The following is a 22,726-nucleotide window of genomic DNA, read 5'->3' on the forward strand; positions in this document are numbered from 1 at the left end:
AAAAGTTTCTTAGGTTTTAAAGATTCAAATAAAAGCTTCTTGAGGTCCCAAGCCATTCTGGTATTTTCTCTGGCTATGGGTTAGTGAGTTACTGTTGACCTGTGAAGTATATATATCATCAGCTCTTCTCATGACATAATGTTTCAGCAGATGGCCAGTAAAGAAAATCACAGGGGATTACTTCAATGTTTACTTTATTTCTCTTTAAAATGTTAAAACCAATCTAAGAGGGAAGTTCATAGTGATAAATGCCTACCTCAAAAGACAAGAAAAGTCTCAAATAAACAATCTAACTTTATACCTCAAGGGGCTAGAAAAAGGACAAATAAAGGCCAAAGTTAATAGAAGGAGGAAATGCTGAAGATCAGAGCAGAAATAAAGGAAATAGAAACCAAAAAGACAATAGAAAAGATCAATGAAACTAAGAGCTGGTGTTTTGAAGTGACAAACAATAGCTAGACTCTCCAAGGAAGAAAAGAGAGAGGATTTAAATAAATAAAATCAGAAATAAAGGAGGAGATGTTACAACTGATACCACAGAAATACAAAGGCTCATAAGAGACTACTAGGAACAATTATATGCCAACAAATTGGATAACCTAGAAGAAAAGGATACATTCCTATAAACGTACAACGTATCAAGTTTGAATAATGAAGAAATAGAAAATCTAAACAGACCAATATTGAGTAAGGAGATTGAATCAGTCATCAAAAATCTCCCCAAACAGAAAAGCCTGGGACCAGATGGTTTCACTGGTGCATTCTACCAAACATTTAAAGAATTAACAGCAATTATTCTCAAACTCTTCCAAAAAACAGAAGAAGGGAAACTCTTGAAAACTCATTTTATGAGGCCAGTATTACCCTGATACCAAAACTAGAAGAAAACAGAAATGCCACAAGAAAGAAAATAATTATAAGCCAATATCTCTGATGAACATAGACACACACACACACACACACACACACACACACACACACACAAGCCTCAAGAAAATATTAGCAAACTGAATTCAACAATACATTAAAAGGATCACATCTTGGATCCGGTGGGATTTATTCCAGGGGTACAAGGATACTTCAACGCCTGCAAGTCAGTCAATGCAATACACCGTTAACAAAATGAAGGATAAAATGATGATAGTCATCTCAATAGAGGCAGAAAAAGCATTTGACCATATTAAACATCGATTTGTGATAAAAACTCTCAACTAAGTGGGTATAGAGGGAACACACATCAACATAATAAAGGTCATATATGACAAGTCCACAGTTAACATATTTAGTAACAAAAAGCTGAGAGCGCTTCCTGTAAGATCAGGACAAAACAAGAATGTCTATTTTTACCAGGGCTCCTGGGTGACTCAGTGGGTTAAGCGTCCGGCTTCAGCTCAGGTCATGATCTCACAGTTCATGAGCTCGAGCCCTGTGTTGGGCTCTGCGTTGTCAGCACAGAGCCTGCTTCGGATCCTCTGTCTCCCTCTCTCTCTGCCTCTTCCTAGCTTGCACACACACTCGCTCTCTCTCAAAAAATAAATAAACATTAAAAAAAAAAAGAATGTCTATTTTTACCACATTTTTTTTAGTATTGGAAGTCCTAGCCAAAGCAATTAGGCAAGAAAAAGATATAAAAGCCAACCAAATCAAAAAGGAAGATGTAAAACTGTTACTATTTGCAGATGACATATTATGTATAGAACACCCTAAAGACTGTGCCAAAAAATTGTTAGAATATATGAATTCTGTAAAGTTGTAGGATACAAAATCAATACGCAAAAAACTGTTGTGTTTCTATACACTAATAATAAACTATCAGAAAGAGAAATTAAGAAAACAATCTTGTCTACAATTACATCAAAAAGAGGGGCGCCCAGGTGGCTCAGTTGGTTAAGCATCCAACTTCGGCTCAGGTCATGATCTCACAGTTCGTGGGTTCAAGCCCCGTGTCGGGCCCTGCGCTGACAACTCAGAGCCTGGAGCCTGCTTTGGATTCTGTGTGTGTGTGTGTGTGTGTGTGTGTGTGTGTGTGTGTGAGTGTGTGTGTGTCTCTGCCCCTCCCCCACTTGTGCTCTCTCAAAAATAAATAAATGTTAAAAAAAAAAAAAAAAAAAAGAGTAACATACCTAGGAATAAATTTAACCAAGAAGGTAAAAGACCTGTATATTGAATACTGTAAGTCATTAATGAAAGAAATCAAAGAAGACACAAATAAATGGAAAGATATTCCATGCTCAAGGATGGGAAGAACTGATATTATTAAAATGTCCAAACATCACAAAGCAATCTAATCTATGGATTCAATGCAATCCTTATTTAAATACCAATGACATTTTTCACAGAAATAGAATAAATAATCTTAAAATTTCTAAGGACCCATAAAAGGTCATGAATTATCTAAAAGTATTCTTTTTTTTTTTTTTTTTTTAACATTTATTCATTTTTGAGAGGCAGAGCATGAATAGAGGAGGGGCAGAGAGAGAGAGGGAGACACAGAATCCAAAGCTAGCTCCAGGCTCTGAGCTGTCAGCATAGAGCCTGATGCAGGGCTCGAACTCATGGACCATGAGATCATGACCTGAGCTGAAGTCAGACGCTTAACTGACTGAGCCACCCAGGCGCCCCTATCTAAAAGTAATCTTGAGAGGGGTGCCCAGGTGGCTCAGTCAGTTAAGCATCCGACTCTTGATTTTGGCTCAGGTCATGATCTCACGGTTCAGTTCGTAAATTCTAGCCCCATGTTGGGCTCTGTGCCAACAGACAGGAGCCTGCTTGGGATTCTCTGTCTCCTTCCCTCTCTGACCCCCTGTCTCTCTAAAGTAAATAAATAAACATTAAAGAAAAGAAGAAAAGCAATCTTGAGAAAAACTAAAGCTGGAGAAAGTCAATATTCAAGAAGTATTCATTGAATGCCTGTTAATTTGCCAGACAACACTTAAGTGACCTCTACTGTCACTTTACATTGCTCCCTGTTGATTTAAGACTAATAATTTAGGGGCGCCTGGGTGGCGCAGTCGGTTAAGCGTCCGACTTCAGCCAGGTCACGATCTCGCGGTCCATGAGTTCGAGCCCCGCGTCAGGCTCTGGGCTGACGGCTCAGAGCCTGGAGCCTGTTTCCGATTCTGTGTCTCCCTCTCTCTCTGCCCCTCCCCCGTTCATGCTCTGTCTCTCTCTGTCCCAAAAATAAATAAACGTTGAAAAAAAAAAATTAAAAAAAAAAAAGACTAATAATTTAAAGACAAAGGGTATTATTAGAAATAAGGATATTTCATAATGACAAGAAGAATAGTTTATTAAGAGTACAATCATAAATGGGTATGCAAATAATAACAATGTCAAAATATATGAAGCAAAAATCGAAGAATTCAAAGGACAAATACAAAAATTCCAATTATACTTGAATATTTTAATATTTCTTTCTCAGCAACTAAGACATCTCCATCTCATAAGTTTTTGGTAAAGTCATGCAATTTGTGAGCAATTTTATCAACCACCTGGACCTAACTGATATTTATAGAACACTATATGCAATAACTAAAGAATACCATTCCTTTCAGGAGCACATGTATATTCATCAACATGGACTGTATTCTGGGACATAAAATGAAAGCCTCAGAAAATATAAAATATTAAAATAATACAAAGTATATTCTCTGATCACAATGAGATTCACCTGGAAATCAATAAAAATATGACCCAATTTGCAATTAGACACTTTTGCAAATCTGTAGGAAGAAGAGAAAATATTTTAAACTAAATAATAATAAAACTGCCAGGATAAGTGAGGTAAGCAAAACTGTAAGGTATTTCAATATAAAAAACAACAACTGTATTTTTATATATTTGCAGCAAACAACTGAAATAAAACATTGTAGATACAAGTTAAAGAAGATCTAATTAAATGGAGAATTATACTATGTTCATGGTTTGAAAGACTTAATAGTGTTAAAATGTCAACTATCCCCAAACTAGTTTACAGAATCAATGCAATCTAAATACCTTCCCTGCATGATGTGTCATAGAAACTGACAGATTAAAATCTATATGAAAATGCAAACAACCTGAAATAACTATAACAACTTTAATAAAGACTAACAATTTGATGTGGCACCTGGGTGACTCAGTCGGTTAAGTGTCCAACTCTTGATTTTGGCTCAGGTCATGACCTCATGGTTTGTGAGTTCAAGCCCTGCATTGGACTCTGCCCTGACAGTGTGGAGCCTGCTTGAGATTCTCTCCCTTCCTCTCTCTCTCTGCCCCTTCCCCACTTGTGCTCTCTCAAAATGAATAAATAAACTTAAAAAAAAAAAAAGATTAACAATTCGAAAGACTTACACTACCTGATTTTAACATATTATGAAACTATAGCAAGCAATTAAGGCAGCGTGGTAATATAAAACAGAAGAGGCACAAACATAGACACATATTTACATCTTTGATTTTTTTACAAAGGTGCACAGGAATTCTATAGAGAAAGAATAGTATTTAAGAACAACTGGATATGCATTTGGGGAAAAAAAAGAAACTTGACCCCTTACCTTACCAAAATATATCAAACTTAGAGGTGGATTACAGAACTAAATGTAGACACAAAATGATAAAGTGTCTGGAAAAAGGAAAAAAAAAAACCCAGAATATTTTAGCTCTTATGTGTTAGGCAAAAGTTTCTTAGAAACTAGAAAGCAATAACCATTAGAAACTGATAAATTAGACTTCAGTAAATTAAAGACTTCTGATAATGAAAAAATACCATTAAAAAACTGAACACACATGCCACAGACTAGGAGAAAATATTTGAAAGGTATGTATCTCAAAAAGGACTGGTATCTAAACCATATAAAGAATGCTTACAACTGAATAAGACAAACATTCAATTAAAAATAAAAATGTGAACAGATGCTTCAGAAAGGAAAACATGCAAATAGCCAGTCAGCACATGACAAAGTGCTCATCACTAATCAGTGACAGAATTAAAATGAAAACCACAATGAAATACCTGTATACAGCCATAAAAATGGTCAAAATAAAAAAAAAAAAAAAAAAAAGGGAAGTATCAAATGTTTAGAAGGATGTGGAACAACCAGAAGTCTCATTTGTTGCTGGTGGGAGCAAAAAATATGATATAACCACTTTGAAAAAGTGGCAGTTTCTTATAAAACTCAAGAGATACCTATCAAATAACAAAGGTAAGTCCATTTGTAGGTAGTTACCTGAAGAAATAAAGGCATCTGTCCACCTAAAGATGTGTTTAAGAATAGTTTTATCCATAATTGCCCCAAACTGGAGACAGGCCAGACATCAAAGAGATCCAAATGAACCGTGATCAGTCACCACACAATGGAATACAACTAAGCAATAAAAATGAACTACATCTACAGTTAAAAAAATGAATGATTTTATTTTTTATTTTATTTTATTCCAGTGTAGTTAATGTACAGTGTTGTAATAGTTTCAGGTGTACAATACAGCGATTCAAAAACTCTATACATTAGTCAGTGCTCATCATGATAAGTGTACTCTTAATCTTCACCTATATCACCCATCCTCTCACCCATCTCTCTGCTGGTAACTACCAGTGTGTTCTCTATAGTTAAGGGTCTGTTTTTTGGTTTGTCTCTTTTTTTTCCCCCTTTATTCATTTGTTTCTTCAATTCCACAGATGAGTGAAATCATATGGTATTTGTCTTTCTCTGACTGGCTTGTTTAGCTTAGCATAATACTCTCTAGATCCAACCATGGTACTGCAAATGACAAAATTTCATTATTTTTTTTATGGCTGAATAATATTCTATTGTATATATATATATCATATATTCTTTATCTATTCATCTGTTGATGGACACTTGGGCTACTTTCATAATTTGGCTATATTGTAAATGTTGCACTAAACACAGGGGTGCATAAATCCCTTTGAATTAGTGTTTTGTATTCTTTGGCTAAATACCCAGGAGTGTGATTACTGGATTGTAGGGTAGCTCTATTTTTAATTTTTGAAAAACCTCTGTATTGTTTTTTACTATGGGTGCACCAGTTTGTATTCCCACCAACAGTGCATGAGGGTTCCTTTTTTTCCCACATCCTTCTAACACTTGTTATTTCTTGAGATTTTGATTTTACCTATTCTAACAGGTGTGAAGTGATATCTCATTGTGGTTTTGATTTGCATTTCCCTGATAATGAGTGATGTTGAGCATCTTTTCATGTGTCTGTGGGGCATCTGGATGTCTTCTTTGGAGAAATGTCTGTTCATGTCTTCTGCCCATTTTTTAATTGGATTATTTATTTTTTTAGTGTTGAGTTATGTGTAAGTTCTTTACATCTTTTGGATACCCCTTATCAGATATGTCATTTGCAAACATCTCCCATTCAGTAGGATGTCTTTTAGTTTTGTTGGTTGTTCCTTTGCTGTGAAGAAGCTTTTAATTTTGATGTAGTCCCAATAGTTTATTTTTGTTTTTATTTCCCTTGTCTAAGGAGACATATCTAGAATGATGTTGGTACATTCGATGTCAAAGACCTGTGCTCTCTTCAAGGACTTTTATGGTTTCAGGTCTCACATATAGGTCCTTACTCAAAAAAAACGAATGAAATTTAAATGTATTATGCCGAGTAAAATAAATCTTACACAAGAGTACAGACTGTATGATTCCATTTATATGTGGTTCTAGAACAGGCAAATTAATTTATGTCAAGCAAACACACAAACATTAACTGTGTTTGCCTCTAGGTGTGAGTACATAGGTACAGACTGGGAAACGACAAGAGGTGAGAGAAAATTTTCTTGGGAGATGTTAATATTCTGTATCAGGGCCTGGCAAACAACAATGACCAAATGATCTAAATCCAGACAGCTGTTATTTTTGCATGTCTGTTGGCTAAGAATAATTTTTGCACTTTTTAATGGTTGGAGAAAACTATTTCATGGTATGTAAAAATTCTATGAAATTCAAATCTCAGTGACCATAAATAAAGTTTTATTGGAACAGAACCATTCTTATTTAATTACTTATTGTCCACTAATGCTTTCTCGCTACAGTGGTGGACTTAAGTAGCTGCTACAGAAACCTAAATATTTACTATGTAACTCTTAAAAAAATATTTGCTAATCCCTTTCTATATCTTAATAGGAGTTTAGGTCACACAAAACTCATAGAATAGCATAGCTTAAGATTGGTGCATTTCACTAATAAAAAAAGAAACCATAAATTTTTGAATTTTCATAAAAATTCATAAAATTTTGAATTTTAATTAATAAGCATGGGGTGATGGATACAAGTGTCTCTTACTTTGAAATGCATGAAAAAATGAGACCGGTTGACATACAGATGGGAAGATGTGATAAAGTAAACATAACAAAATCTTAGAGACTCTAGGTTTAAGACACAATTTTTTTCAACTTTCCTGTATGTTGGAAAAGTTTCATAATAAGATGTTGAAAAAGAAAAAAAGCAAAGATCCCATATAATTGAAGTTGGTAAAATTATTTAGTGTTTCAACTCACTTAAAAACTCAGCATGTAGCTGCTAGGTTGGCTACATAAAGTCTTGGTAGTAAGTATGGGTTGTGTACCTTTGTTAAAATAAGCCCCAGTGTGAACATATTTAAAAACAATAAATTATGTAAATGATCCTTTTGGAGGAGCTTCCTATCCTAAGTAGTTCAACTCACGGAAGCCCCGCAAACAGTACAAATTCTTTAATATGCTAAGAGATCAACTACTAAAATCAATAGCTCTGTTCCCAAGTAGAGAACAAAAAGCTAAACAAAAGCTCAAAGGCAGTCCTTTTCCATTTCAAAACTTTAAGATATTTATCTGGGAAAGAAGGGTGCCTCTCTTACTTATATAATGTTTCAAATCATAGTGCATATTTTGAATACATTTTGCCAGAAGATCACCATTAGTTGTTTTTCACTAAAAACATTGTTTAAATTGTGGCAAAAAACCCCCACAAAAAACAAAAAACCTGTAGTAAAACACACATAACATAAAAATTTCCATTTAACCATTTTTAAGTGTACAGTTCAGTAGTGTTAAGTATATTCACACTGGTGTGCAACCAACCTCTATATTTTTCACCTTCTAAAACTGAAACTCTAAACCCATTAAACAACTTCCCACTTCCTTCACTGCTTCTGTCTAAAAAAGTTTTTGTTTTTACTTTGAACAAAATCTGATTAAAAACATAGCTTCCATTTTGATATGGAAAATTAATTGAAAAAAATGAGTTTCAATGCAGAAATTTATTTTACAGAAGACACAATTTCCCCCCAAGAATAGGACTCTTCTTTAAACATGGAGATGACTAAATAAAATAACAGGATGTGAGTGCCAGGTTTAAAAAGACCTTATAATTTTGGAGTCTTTCTCTAATACATGTTAGCGATATTTAAAGCAAGCAAGGAATATTGTATCTACATAAAGAAATTTATCTAGGACTTATAATTTTTTAAGGAAAATGCATTTGTAGTCTACTAACTGTAAGATATATTATTATAAAGATTAAGGTAAACATCTAAGAAAGTAGTTACATCAGAGGGGTAAACTGATAAATTTTACCCATTTTCCTTAAATGGAAGAAATTACATCAATTCTCTACAATCTCTTTCAGAGGACAGAAGCAGAGGGAATACTTCTTAACTCACTCTATGAGGCCAGCATTACCCTAATACCAAAACCAGGCAAAGACATCAGAAGAACAGAAAACTACAGACCAGTATCTCTCATTTACATAGATGCAAAGGACCTCAACAAAATATTTGCAACTGGATCCAACAATGCATAAAAAAAAATTATACACCAAGACCAAGTAAAATTTATCCCAGGTATGCAAGGCTGGTTCAACATTTGAAAATCAATTAGTGTAAGCCATCATGATCATCAACAGGCAAAAGAAGGAAAATCACATAATTGTATTAATAGATGTAGACAAAACACCTGACAAAATCCAACACCAATTCATGATAATAGCTCTCAGTAAACTGGGAATAGAGGGGGGAACTTCCTCAACTTGATAAAGAATGTCTACAAAAAATATATATAAAGCTAACATCATACATAATGGTGGGAAATTTGAGGCTTTCCCACTAAGATCAGGTATATACAAGGATGGTCCCTGCACCACTTCCACCACTTCTTTCCAATATTGTACTAGAAGTTCTAGTTAATGCAATAAGACAAAAAAAAAAAAAAAAAAAGGAAATAAAAGACACACAGATTGGGAAGGAAGGAATAAAACTGTCTCTATTCAGAGATGACATTATTGTCTAGTAGAAAATCCAAATAACTGAAGAACAATAACAAAAACTCCTGGAACTAATAAGCAATTAATTACTGTTAGGATGTCCTTGGAACCACAGTAGAGGGGACAGCCATCTTGCCAGCACAACCCAACGAAAAGCCCCGAGTAGCTGCTAGAACGAATTGGAGGTCAACCAATCACCGAGCAACAGCACCACCTGATGCTACAAACGCCTACCCAGACCTAAACCCGGAACCGCTGCAGCTTGAAAACCCCACCCCACCACACCTGGGTGCGACTTCCCTGACTCCTCTCTCTCTCCCTGAGTCACCAAACCTCGCCCGAGACCTTAGTTCCCAAATAAAGCCTTTGACTGCTAAAATTTTCTAGCCTCTGACTCCTATCTTTACCCTGCCTTACGCCTGACCCTAACAATTACAATAATAAGGTTGTAGGGTATAAGGTTAATATAAAATCAATTGATTTCTGATTACCAACAATGAACAAGTGGAATTTGAAATAAAAAACACAACGCCATTTACATAGCATCCCCCCAAATGAAATACTTAAGTATAAATCTAACAAAATATGTACAAGATCTATATGAAGAAAATTACAAAATTCTGATGAATGAAATCAATGAAAAAACTAAACATGGAGAGACAGTCCAGGTTCGTGGATAGGAAGACCCAGTATTGTCAAGATGTCAGTTCTTTCCAACCTGATCTCTAGATTCAATGCAATCCCAATCAAAATCCCAGCAAGTTATTTTGTGGAAAACAGAAAACTGATTCTGAAGTTCATATGGAGTGCCAAAAGATACAGAATAGTCAACATAATTTTGAAGGAGAAAACAAAGTTGGAGATCTGACACTACCTGACTTCAAGCCTTACTATAAAGCTACAGTAATAAAGATAATATAATATCGACAAAAGAACCAGCAAATAAATCAGTGGGAAAGAACAGAGAGCCCAGAAACAGACCCACATACCTAGAGTCACCTGATCTTTGGCAAAACAGTATAGGCAATAAAATGGAACAAACACAGTCTTTTCAAAAAATGACGCTAGAACTGGACATCCACATGCAAAAAGATCAGTCTAGGCACAAACTTTACACTTTTCAAAAAATCAGTTCAAAATGGATCATAGACCTAAATGTAAAATGCAAAGCTATAACATTCCTAGAAGATAATATAGGACAAAACCTAGGTGATTTTGGGTATGACAATGACTTTTTAGTCACGAAAGGCATGATCCATAAAATAAATAATTGAAAAGTTCAACTTCATTAAAATAAAAAACTTCTGGGGGCACCTTTGGTAGCTCAGTCAGTTAAGTGTCTGACTTTGACTTAGGTCTTGATCTCGCAGTTCATGAGTTCGAGCCCCATGTCAGGCTCTGTGCTGACAGCTCAGAGCCTGGATCCTGTTTCAGATTCTATGTCTCCCTCTCTCTGCCCCTTCCCCTTCGCACTCTCTTTCTTTCAAAAATAAAAAATAAACATTAAAAAAAATGGGGTGCCTGGGTGGCTCAGTCAGTTAAGCATCCAACTTTGGCTCAGGTCATGATCTCCCAGTTTGTGGATTCTAGCCCCGCGTCGGGCTCTGTGCTGATAGCTGGAGCCTGGAGCGTGGAGCCTGCTTTGGATTCTGTGTCTCCCTCTCTCTCTACCCCTCCCTCACTCCTGTCACTTTCTCTCTCAAAAATAAATAAACATTAAAAAAAATTAAACATTTGTATTAAAAGTTTGTCTTAACAGTGATATCTCTAAGAAAGAAAAGTTTCATAACATACTGGTCTAAAACATGTTTTGAGATGCTATAGTGCTGATCGAATAATCAGGCAACTCATTTTCACATTTTAGTCAGTGGAATGGTCTTATTCCAAGACCAAATGCTAAGTCTCTTGACAAGTACATCCTTTATTTGAGGGGGTCTGCTGCTAGTTTACATAAAGCACTTCCACAGAATGAAGTATACAAAGAGCACATGGCCATGGTACCTACTATGCTCCAGGTTCTTTCTAATGGCTATGAGTCACAGGTTCTAGGAGGAAAGTTTCTACCCGAAGGATGTTCAGTTTTCAACAGAAAATATTTCTCAATTATAGTCAACTTCTTTTTTATTTAGAATGAAATTATGGGAGCCTGATTCTAGGGCTTAATTATGGCTTTCCTTTAAATTCTTAACATTTCTCTGTACAGGTCTTTTGTTTCTAGATACTTTTCCTATCTTCCTTTTCAAAACTTCCCTTTTTTGTACTGGTAATGCTGACATTAAAGCTAACAGCTAATTCTATGCTCTTGGTTTCAGTGTAAACTTTACTGTTTCTTCTCTGGATTTCATGAATTCAAAAGTTAATTAATTTAATATAAACTTACTGAGGGCCTACTATATACTAGGCATTATTCTAGATGATAGAAATATACATTTTTTTTTAAACGCTTATTTATTATTGAGAGACAGAGAGAGACAGAGCATGAGCATGGGAGGGGCAGAGAGAGGGGGAGACACAGAATCTGAAGTGGGCTCCAGTCTCTGAGCTGTCAGCACAGAGCCAGATGCGGGGCTCAAACTCACAAACCGTGAGATCATGACCTGAGCTGAAGTCAGACACTTAACCAACCGACTGAGCCACCCAGGTGCCCCAAGATGATAGAAATAGAAAAGTAAACATATTGAAGTCCCTGCGCCCATGGGGACTACTTTCTACTGTAAGGGAAAAACAAGAAAGAAGAAAACACAAATTAAAGGGATGGAAAATAGTGGGAACACATTTCACATGGATTTCCTATAGGCTGAGGGGAGAGAGAAGGGACTCTCATGTTTTCTTTTTAAATACATTTTTTAAAAAAATGTTCACTTACTTCTGAAGGAGAGAGAGACAGAGCATGAGTGGGGTAGGGGTAGAGAGAGAGGGAGACACAGAATCCAAAACAGGCTCCAGGCTCTGAGCTGTCAGCACTGAGCCTGACACAGGGCTCAAACTCACGAACCACGAGATCATGACTTGAGCTGAAATTGGACACTTAACCGACTGAGCCACGCAGGTGCCCTGGGACTTTCATGCTTTCTAACTGGAGGTAACACTTGCTTTATTCTGTGTGTCTGAGGAGGGTTTCTTGACAGCAAACTCTTTCAAAGAAAGTTTCAATGAATAAATCTCTTTTATAGAAAAATTCAAGGTGTTTTCTCGAGGGAAAAAAATTCCTCAGCATACAAGAGATTAAACTTTTGGTGACAGAAAGGGAGATATAATCATCAATATGTCAGATTATCTCTTTCACTGTCAGCTACTAGTTCCTCTTTCCATACCACAGAAATGCCTGGGGGCTTTAATGTCATATCTAAATCTTTTTTTTTTTTTTTTTTAGCACCCTTACAATATAAAATGAGGGCACTGGAATAGATATTAATAAAAATAGTAACTGACACTTACTGAATGCTGACTACTTCCTGGAGGTGGATTCAAGTTAATGATGACAGCAGCAACAACAAATATAATAAGCAGAGTACATGGTGGAAGACACTGTTCAATTCATTTTACATACATTAACTTATTAATCTGTCCAACAACCCTACAAAGTAGTCCATTAATAAACCCATTTTTACAAAAAACTGAGTTAATTTCCCCAGGCCACGAAGAAGGTGGAGGAGTCTAGATGCAAAGCAGTGCTGTCTGACTCCACAAAGTTTATGCCTCTCACAACTCATCTGCTTCTCACAACAACACCCATTTGAAAGATGAAGAAATTGAACTGCGGGGAGATTAAGTATCTTGTCCGAAGTCACAAGTTAAATACATGGTGGTGTTAAGATTTCACCAGAGACATTCTGCTCCAAAGCCTAGAGTCTTAACCATCATGTTCTGCCACTTCTTATGAAATTACTGAGACCCCTCTCAGCTCCGTACTTCTATGATTCTCTTCCTAAGTATTGATTATATCTAGTAAGACCTAGGTTTTGCTGTTGATATGTACTGTGTTTTACAAAAGGTTTGAGATGTAAAATATTATTTATATTCTTAAGTTTTATAAGGTAAATCATCAATTTCAGAAGTTTAAAGTTTTGTTAGGAAAAACTTCTCTGCAAGAAAACAAGTGAGGAAAACTGGAGGTCAAGTCATTACATCTGCAGTCACTCACGCATTTCTTATGAAACCCTTATGATAATATGACATTTATAGCACGTTTTAGAAAATTGGAAGTATTGTATCATAGGAACTCCACTTAAGACCAGCTAATTACAACTCCACTGTGTTAAACCAATGGTAGTTAATATTTTAGTGCAGTAAGCTGTACTTTTATTTGGAAAAAATAAACTTTTGGAATAAACTTATTTGGAAAAAGGAAACTTTTATTTGGAAAAAAAATTAATAGCATTTCAACTCTCTGTAGGAGTTATTCTACTAGGGAAGTAGAGAAAATACAGTGGAGACTTTAGGAACAAGTGTACGTGAAGGTTTGTTCATTTTTCAGTCTCCTGGTGAAGTTACATATGGGCCTTCTTCCTGTACCACTAACTTGTTTCTTCTGATTGGCTAGAAAAAGGGTATAAAATCAATACAATCCTATTCATATACATCAGGTACATGCTTCCTGCTAAGGCATGCCAAGAGGCTCCTATGTTCTGCCAAAATAGACATGGCAGGTTCATTTAGAAGGAGGGGACTGGTAAACTGTATTCAACTACTGTATGGCCCCCACATCCTTCACGATGACAAATAGCTACCCTTACATGGGGTAGTGTAGATAAAGAGAATTAGCACACTAATTTTCTCAGCTTTAGCTTTGTCTGGCATGCAACACTCTAACTGAAAGAGGTTTTTGGCTGGTATACATTTCGCCTTTTACACCCTCAGGATAAAGTCATTTGGAAAGCTTCCCATCTTCACAGTATATGCCCCTTTCCACAACTTACCTCATCATCCTTCTTGGCTGTGTTTGCTAGTGAGAGGTCTACACATGTTCTCATCATTTTAAGAAGTATAACACTAAGACACAGAATTTTCAGGGAGAACTGACTCCAAAAGAGTGAGATCACCAATAAGCAAGGGCAGTGAATCCAGGGAGTGCAAGGCCACCAATATGTGTGAACTTATTAATTGTAATTATTTTTTTTTCTAAGAAAAGGATTTCCTTAGTCAAACCTCCAGGGCATCAGATCAAAGGGAGATACTGCCACAGCTGGACTGTGTTTTCCAGCCAATTGGCCTGGAAAGGAGAATCTAGACAGTGTCCTGGCAACTGTTTAACACAGCAGCAATCCATAAAAGAGAGGGAAAGAATTCTTTAGACCGATTTTTTAAAAGGTCTTCCTTTACTTCTTTACTTCTTAAAGGACAGTTTGAGAGTAATGTCAAAGCCCTAGGGGATGTAGGCACTCTGTAAGAACCACTGACCCTGGGAATTCAGAGCATCCTTCTACAGATAGAAACAAAAAGTTTTAGTTCACAGCACAATTTTTTTAAAGACATATATTTATAATTAATTATCATAAAAAGTATATCCCAAACCTACTGGCAGAATATTTGAACAATTTTCTACTTCCAGTTTGATGTAAGTCACTATGAACCTTACCAGGACACTGCTGAATCACACTAGATAAGGTAGTTTATTAATAAAATCACAAAAGGAGAAATTTATTTACATGCCCTGGAAGTTCTCCCAAAAATGTACATAAAGAAATTATAAAGGTGACTATTAACACACAAGAAAAAAAAGCCACAAAACCCAACCCCACTATGTCAGAAGCATAGCAATACACACAGGAGTCATGTGAAAATGAGAACACAGAAAGCACACCAAACAATTTCATGAATTACAAAGAAACAAGATGTGAGAATGATTGTGTAAAAAAAAAAAAAAAAATGAAAGCAAACAAACAGAAAACATTTCTATAGTTAAGGAAAGGTGTTTCTCACCGTTCTGAACAAAATGGCTGAACTAAGAGCATCTGATTGGCTATGCCCATATACCCTCCTCCTCATCCTAGGGGAGAGAGTTGACAAAGGGAACAATGTCCCAGAGCAGCATGGGAATGAAAAAGAGTTGGTTAGTATTTAAAACAAAGACATAAGCATAATGTAGTAGAAGAAAATGGTCTCTAAATTCTTGACTCTTCTTATATTAGATTCTAATTCCCTAAATTCCCTAACCTACTCAAATTAGTAATTAGTTTGTTGTTACACTTCTACTCTTCCTACCTTTCCAGGATACTGTCTCCATTTCAGAGCAAGATCTGGGCAACATTATCAGATTGAAGGCTTTTCTTTATTTTTGCCTTTTCTTCAAACTTTCCCCATTTCTGTTTGCCTCCCACTACTCCCAGGCATCCAATTCTTGTATTTATACATTATCAAAACCTATTTCAAGGAAAGAATCTAATACTCATCTTATATGCACTGGCATAAATTTAATTCTGGGTATCAAGAACAGGCAGAGATAGCAAAAGTATTTCTTGGCAAAGAAAGACTGCTGACCTCAGACAGACAGTTCTCCATTCTGCCTACATTAAGATTGGTATTGTTTTCCCTCTAAAACATAAGGCTTGCCTAAACTGGTTTAGTAAATGTCATCAAACTATGACTCTGCCTTCTGTATCTTACAAAAAAATCGCAATTTGGATATTATTGCTGCTTTCATCTGCAATATTTCTTCTTCTAAGACAATGCCATGGCTATCATTCAGTGGAGATGTTTAGTGGGGAGTTTCCCTTGACTTTTTAGTCATATGGATGTAATTACTTAACTATTATTATTATTTTTTTCCTTCAGCTATACATTTTAAGATTGAGTGTGATGGAGATGTTGAAATCTGATTTTTGGCAATGGGATATGAGGTAATCTGTTCACCACTCTCTCCCATCCATCATTTTCAAGATCTTGGGAGAGTTCAGTTCTTCCAAAAGACTGGAGTTGAATATGGCTCCCTTTAGACTCATCAATGCCCCTTTTGCATTGATGAGAAGCTGAAGGCAATAATTTTCCTTAAGAATGACAAATACTGGAGGGATCAACCAAGGAAATGAGAGAGAAGAAATTTTCACTCTTTATAATGGGTGATGATCAGAGATTTTAAAATTTGCAATTAAACAATAGTTATCTCTAAACAGAGTTGTGCCTTATTGAACTCAAAAGAGTTTTTTTTATAAGGCATTGTTTTAATAAGAAAAGTAGGACATTTACAAATTAGTATATATCTGTGAGATTAATCTTTTTTCTCAACCCAATTCAACGATTTTTTATAGTCCTCAAACTTTCGAGTATCTCCTCTTAAAATATTCAGAATCATCCACCACCACCTTCCTATACAAAAACTGAATCTGTGTTTAAAAACATGAGTGAAGGAGATATCAGAAACTGATGATTTAATTTTATTAAATTATATTCTTATAACTTATAACTTATATTCTTATATTCTTATAACTTATAACTTATATTCTGGAATTTGTAACATGCTGGTATAAAATATAAGGAAATAAAAGCACATTTGTTTCTATAAAACATTCAAGAGCAGTCTTACCTGGTCTGGGGAGGGCTTGTGATTGGTTTGATTGGAACGGGAGGACATGAAGCGGTCATCCTCATAGTTGTCCGCCATTAGCTTCATTCTATTTTGTGTCTAAGAAGAAATGGTTCATGAAGTTAAAATGAGATAAAAATTTCTATGATACACTGAAAAGTAACAAGTACCTTAAGAATGTCATAAGAAACAGGGGTGCCTGGGTTGCTTAGTCGGTTAACCATCTGACTTTGGCTCAGGTCATGATCTCGCCGTTCGTTAGTTCGAGCCCTGCCATCAGGTCAGCATCAGGTCAGGCTCTGTGCTGACAGCTCAGAGCCTTGAGTCTGCTTCGGATTCTGTGTCGCCCTCTCTCTCTGCTCCTCCCCTACTTGTGCTCTCTCTCTTTCTCAAAAATAAATAAGCACTAAAAAAAAATAAAAAAAAAAAAAAGAATGTCATAAGAAACAATAAAACTAATTCTGTCTGAAATAAAATGAACATCAGATTTCTGAAGATATCAGGGAAAATTTAGGCACTGCACTGAACTGAATTGTGCACCCCTCCTCTGTCTCCATTCATGTTGGAGTCCTAACCCTCAATGTAAGTATATCTGGCTAGAGTCTTTAGGAGGTAATTAAGGTTAAATAAGGCTATCAGGGTGGAGTCCTAATCTGATAGGACTGTGGTCTTTTAAGAAGAGGAAGAGATCATTCTCATTCTCACTTTCATTCACCACCCCCCACCCCCACTATAGGAGAAAACATTATGAAGTTGGCTTCTGCAAGCCAGGAAGAGAACTCTCACCAGGAACTGAATCAGCTGGCACCTTGATCTTGGACTTCTCAGTCTCCAGCATTGTGAGAAAATAAATTTCTGCAGTTTAAGCTATCCAGTTTATGGTATTTTATTATGGCAGCCCAAGCAAACTATGACAGGCACCAAAATTAGTATAGAGATTTTAGAGGGAAAGAGTAATCTCCCCAAATTAAGCCCTCTATGCAGTGCTTGCTTTATTTTTTATTTAAAAAAATCTTTTTAATGTTTATTTATTTTCAAGAGAGAGACAGAGAGACAGCATGAGTGGGGGAAGGGCAGAGAGAGAGGGAGACACAGAATCCAAATCAGGCTCCAGGCTCTGAGCTGTCAGCACAGGGCCCGATGCAGGGCTTGAACACACGGACCATGAGATCATGACCTGAGCTGAAGTCGGATGCTTAACTGACTGAGCCACCCAGGTGCCCCAGTGCTTGCTTTATTTTTAAAAATAAAGACTGGAATGGTGTGCCTGGCTGGCTTAGTCAGTACAGCATACGTCTCTTGATTTCAGATTCATGAATTCATTGCCCCACATGGGAGTAAGGCCTACTTAAAAAAAAAAAAAAAAAGGTTTAAAAAAATAAAATACAATAAAGACTGGATTATATTATATCTAGGATAGGACTCTGTAACTCTTTTTTCACTTCATGATATGTATGACCCATATTTCCATGTTACTATAAAAACTACTCATTTTTTAAATAACTATTCAATTTGGGGGCATGTTATGTTATATACAGACCATAAACATTGGGGGGGGGGGAATAGTTCTGTAAGTGAAATGACATACCTACAAAATCTAAGAGAATCAACCAAAAAACTTACAACTTATAATAAAGTTCAGTGAGATGATTAGACAGAAGCTACATATATAAAATTCAATAGCTTTTCTTTACACCATCAATAAGCATTCAGTTTTTCAAAATAAATCACATCTCCCGACCAGAGAGTTCTATAGGGCCTCAGCTCTGGTGGAGCTGGTGTCAGGTTTTATTTCACAACCAGACCAGAGTATACTTGGCTAAAACTTGCCACAATCAGGCCAGGGACCAAACACTGCTCACAGCAGGCAAGGAGGAACCTCCGCAGATGACTGGTCTGAAGGACAGATCAGCCAAAACACAAGAGCAGAGTGCATGCAGCACATACCAGAGACATTTCTTGAAGTGCTAGGCTGGGGCACTACATGACTCCTTCTTCCTAAGGACAATAGTTTGAGGAGCAGGAGACATAACTGGATTTTCTAACACAGAGAAGAAGGCAGAGACTTAGACAAAATGCCATGATGGAGAAATTCATCCCAAATGAAAGAGCAAGATAAGGTCACGGCCAGAGATCTAAGCAAAACAGATGTAAGTAACAGGCCTGATGGAGAATTTAAAGTAACAATCATTAAGGATACCCACTGGGCTTGAGAAAAGAATAGACGACATCAGTGAGACCCTTATCACCAGTATAAAAGAGTTAAGAAAGAATCAATCATAGATGAAGAATCCCATAAATGAGATTGGAAACAGGCGTGATGCAGTGAATAGCAGGCTGGAAGAAGCAGAAGAATGAATTAGTGACCTAGAAAAAATAATGGAAAATAAAGAAGCTGAACAAAAGAGAGAAAGAAGAATTATAAAACACAAGAACAGACTTAGGGAACTCAGTGACTCCTTCAAACATGGTAACATCCATCTTATAAGAGTCCCAAAAGAAGAGACAGAAAAGGGGGCAGAAAATTTATTTCAAGAAATGATAGCAGGAAACTTCCCTCATCTGGGGGAAGGAAACAGACATCCAGATCCAGAAGGAACAGAGAACTCCCATCAAAATCAACAAAGCAGGCCAATACCAAGACATATTGTAATTAAATTTGTAAAATATACTGGTAAAGAAAAAAGTCTTAAAAGCAGCAAAAGAAGTCCCTAACTTACAAAGAAAAACTCAAAGCGTAGCTGGACATTTCTCCACAGAAACATGGCAAGCCAGAAGAGACTGGCATGATATATTCAAAGTGCTGGATGGGAAAAATCTGTAGTCAGGAACACTCTATCCAGCAAAGCTATCATTTATTATAGGAGAGATAAAGAGTTTCTCAGACAAACAAAAACTAAAGGAGTTAGTGACCACTAAACCAGCCCTGCAAGAAATATTAAAGGGGATTCATTGAGTGTAAAGGACAGCCCGAAAGTGACAAAGACAAGGAAGGATCTGAGAAAATCTCCAGAAATAATGACAAAACAAGTAATAAAATGGCAATAAATACATATCTACTTATAATTACCTTGAATGTAAATGGACTAAACACTCCAATCAAAAGACATAGGGGGTCTGAATGGTTAAAAAAACAAGACCCATCTATTTGCTGCCTATAAGAAGACTCATTTTAGACCTAAAGACACCTGCAGATTGAAAGTGAGGGGGTAGAGAAACATGTACCATGCAAATGGATGTCAAAAGAAAGCTGGTGTAGCAATTCTTATATTGGGCAAACTAGATTTTTTTTGTTCTGTATTGTTTTTATCTTGCTTTGGTATCACGGTGATGCTGGCCTCCTAGAGTGATTTTGAATGTGTTTCCTCTATTCCATTTTTTGTAAGATTTTGATAAAGATTATCTTTATTGTTTTTTTTGTGATACAGAGTGAGAGAGAGAGACCTGAGCTGAAATCAAGAGTTGAATGCTTGACTGAGCCACCCAGATTGTCATTATTTTTTTATTTTTAAGTTTATTCATTTTTTTTTTTTGAGAGGGGAGGAGGAGGCAGAGAGAGAGGGAGAGAGAGAGAATCCCAAGCAGGCTCTGCACTGTCAGCACAGAGCCAAACTCAGGGCTCAAACTCATGAACCGTGAGATTATGACTTGAGCTGAAACCACGAGTCAGATGCCTAACCAACTGAGTCAACCCAGGCACCACTGTCATTATTTTTTTTAATGTTTAAAAAAATTCTTTTAAGTTTATTTATTTATTTTGGGGCGGGGGCAGAGAGAGAGAGAGAGAGAGGGAGAGAGAGAGAGAGAAAGGGAGAGAGAGAATCTCAAACAGGCTCTGTACTGTCAGTGATGAGACCCATCAGGGCTTGAATTTGCAATCTGTGAGATCATGACATGAGCTGAAATCAAGAGTCAGACACTTAACCGACTGAGCCACACAGTAGCCCCAGTTTTTAAAAAATTTTTAAAGGTTTGGTAGAATCCACCAATGAAGCCACATAGTCTTGCACTTTTCTGTGCTGGGAGATTTTTGATTTCCTAATTCAACTTTCATTCTTTCATGTTATTGGTCTAAGAAGATTTCTTATTTTTTTGGAGTCAAGATTCATGATTCATTCTCAGTAACGTGTGTTTTTAGGAATTATGTTTTTTTCCCAAGTTATCTGATTTGTTATTATTATTGTTTACAGTAACCTGTTATCACATCATGTATTTCTGTGGTTATCTGTTGTATTATTTTCTCTTCCATTTCTCATTTTGGTTTTTGAGACTTCTCTTTTTTTCCCTTAACTAATGAAGTTAAAGCATTGCCAATTTTATTTTATTTTTTTAAACTGGTCATTACTTTCAATGTTATGTTATTGTTTATTCTGGTCTCTATTTTATCTATTTCTGATTTTTTCTTTGTTATTTCCTTCCTCTACTAAATTTCAGCTAAGTTTCTTCTTTGTCTAGTCCTTGTGGTGTAATGTTAGTTGTTTATCTGAACTTAAAAAATTTTTTTTAATTTTTTTAACGTTTTATTTTTTGAGAAACAGAGTATGAGCAGGGGAGGGGCAGAGAGAGACACACACACACACAGAATACAAAGCAGTCTCCAGCTGAGCTGTCAGCACAGAGCCTGACATGGGTCTCAAACTCATGAACGTGAGATCATGACCTGAGCCAAAGTTGGATGCTTATCCAACTGAGCCACCCAGGTACCCCAAAGAACTTTTAAAAATAGAAATAACAACATAAAAATCAGGTTCTTTGAAATTAATAATAGATAAATGTTCAGCAAAACATGTCAAGAATAAAAGACATAGACCCATAATAGAAGGAACCAAATTGGAGGGTATAACTATAGACAGAAATTTTAAAAACCATCAAATACTGTACGTATGCCAATACATTTGCATACTTAGGTAAAGGGGATACTTTTCTTAAAAAATAACTTACCAAAAATGATGCAAGAAGAAATATTAAATATTAATAAATCAACAGTAAATGAACTCTCTCATTTCACTATGTAGGTAATGCAAACATCTTGCATAATGGTAAAAGTTTTGAAGTGAAAGCATTAAATTGAAGGACAAAAAAGAACTATCTTTTACCACTGCTCCAATTCAACATTATTTTTTTAATAAAAAAGTTTTTTTTTAATGTTTGCTTATTTAGAGAGAAAAGAGAGAGAGAGAGAGAGCAAGCAAGCAGGGAAGAGGCAGACAGAGCTGGAGACACAGGCTCCAGGCTCTGAGCTGTCAGCACAGAACCCAATGAGGGGGTCAAACTCACAAGCGATGGGATCATGACCTGAGCTGAAGTTGGATGCTTAACCTACTGAGCCACCCAGGTGCCCCATCCTATTCAACATTATAATGAAAGTCCTAGCCAGGGCAATAAGGAAATCAAATGAAATCAAAGATATAGAAATTGAAAAGGAAAAGATAAAACTTTCAATATTTGCATTATCTCACTGCCTAAAATATCCACGAGATCTACAAATTATGAGACAGATGACAGTTAAATGTAAGTATTAACCAAGTAAATATGTAATATGAAAAAAGAAAACATAGCAATAGCTAGTAAAATATGAAGAAATTAGGAAAGTACGTATTTTTCTAAACAAAAATGATCTGTGAATGAAATCATAAAATAGTAATTAAGAGCACCAAAGAATAACATCAAATGGAAAGACAGAACATGTTTTACAAGTCATGATACCCTTCACATAAAGCTTAAAAGCATATGAAATAATGGTATCAGCTGCTCTGGAGTATGTACATATACAGTACAAGTGTACAGAAAAGGAGATATTAGTGGTGTGGAAGGTGGGAAAGGGTAAAGGACTGATGTATGTGATCAGGAATGGGTGACACAGTTATCTCTAGCAGTTTCACATATGTTTCTTTCTTTTTTTTTTTTTTTTTAAATTTTTTTTTTTTAACGTTTATTTATTTTTTGGGACAGAGAGAGACAGAGC

The 22,726-nt window shown here is 36.0% G+C and overlaps 1 protein-coding gene across 24 annotated transcripts in view; it reads right to left on the minus strand.

Moving 5' to 3' along the window:
- ERC1 (ELKS/RAB6-interacting/CAST family member 1) overlaps nucleotides 1-22,726 on the minus strand; it is a 524,080-nt gene that overhangs the window by 68,213 nt on the left and 433,141 nt on the right. For 20 of the 24 annotated variants that reach the window (XM_045463914.1, XM_045463916.1, XM_045463908.1 and 17 more), the window contains one exon: nucleotides 16,762-16,860. In XM_045463914.1, the coding sequence (XP_045319870.1) occupies nucleotides 16,762-16,860 (99 nt within the window). Of the gene's footprint in view, nucleotides 1-15,161; nucleotides 15,229-16,761; nucleotides 16,861-22,726 lie in introns of all 24 variants that reach the window. The other 4 variants (XM_045463927.1, XM_045463926.1, XM_045463924.1 and 1 more) reach the window with 1 other exon arrangement.

The sequence above is a fragment of the Leopardus geoffroyi genome, chromosome B4 (assembly GCF_018350155.1).
Source record: "Leopardus geoffroyi isolate Oge1 chromosome B4, O.geoffroyi_Oge1_pat1.0, whole genome shotgun sequence".
In the NCBI taxonomy this organism is placed as follows: Eukaryota; Metazoa; Chordata; class Mammalia; order Carnivora; family Felidae; genus Leopardus; species Leopardus geoffroyi.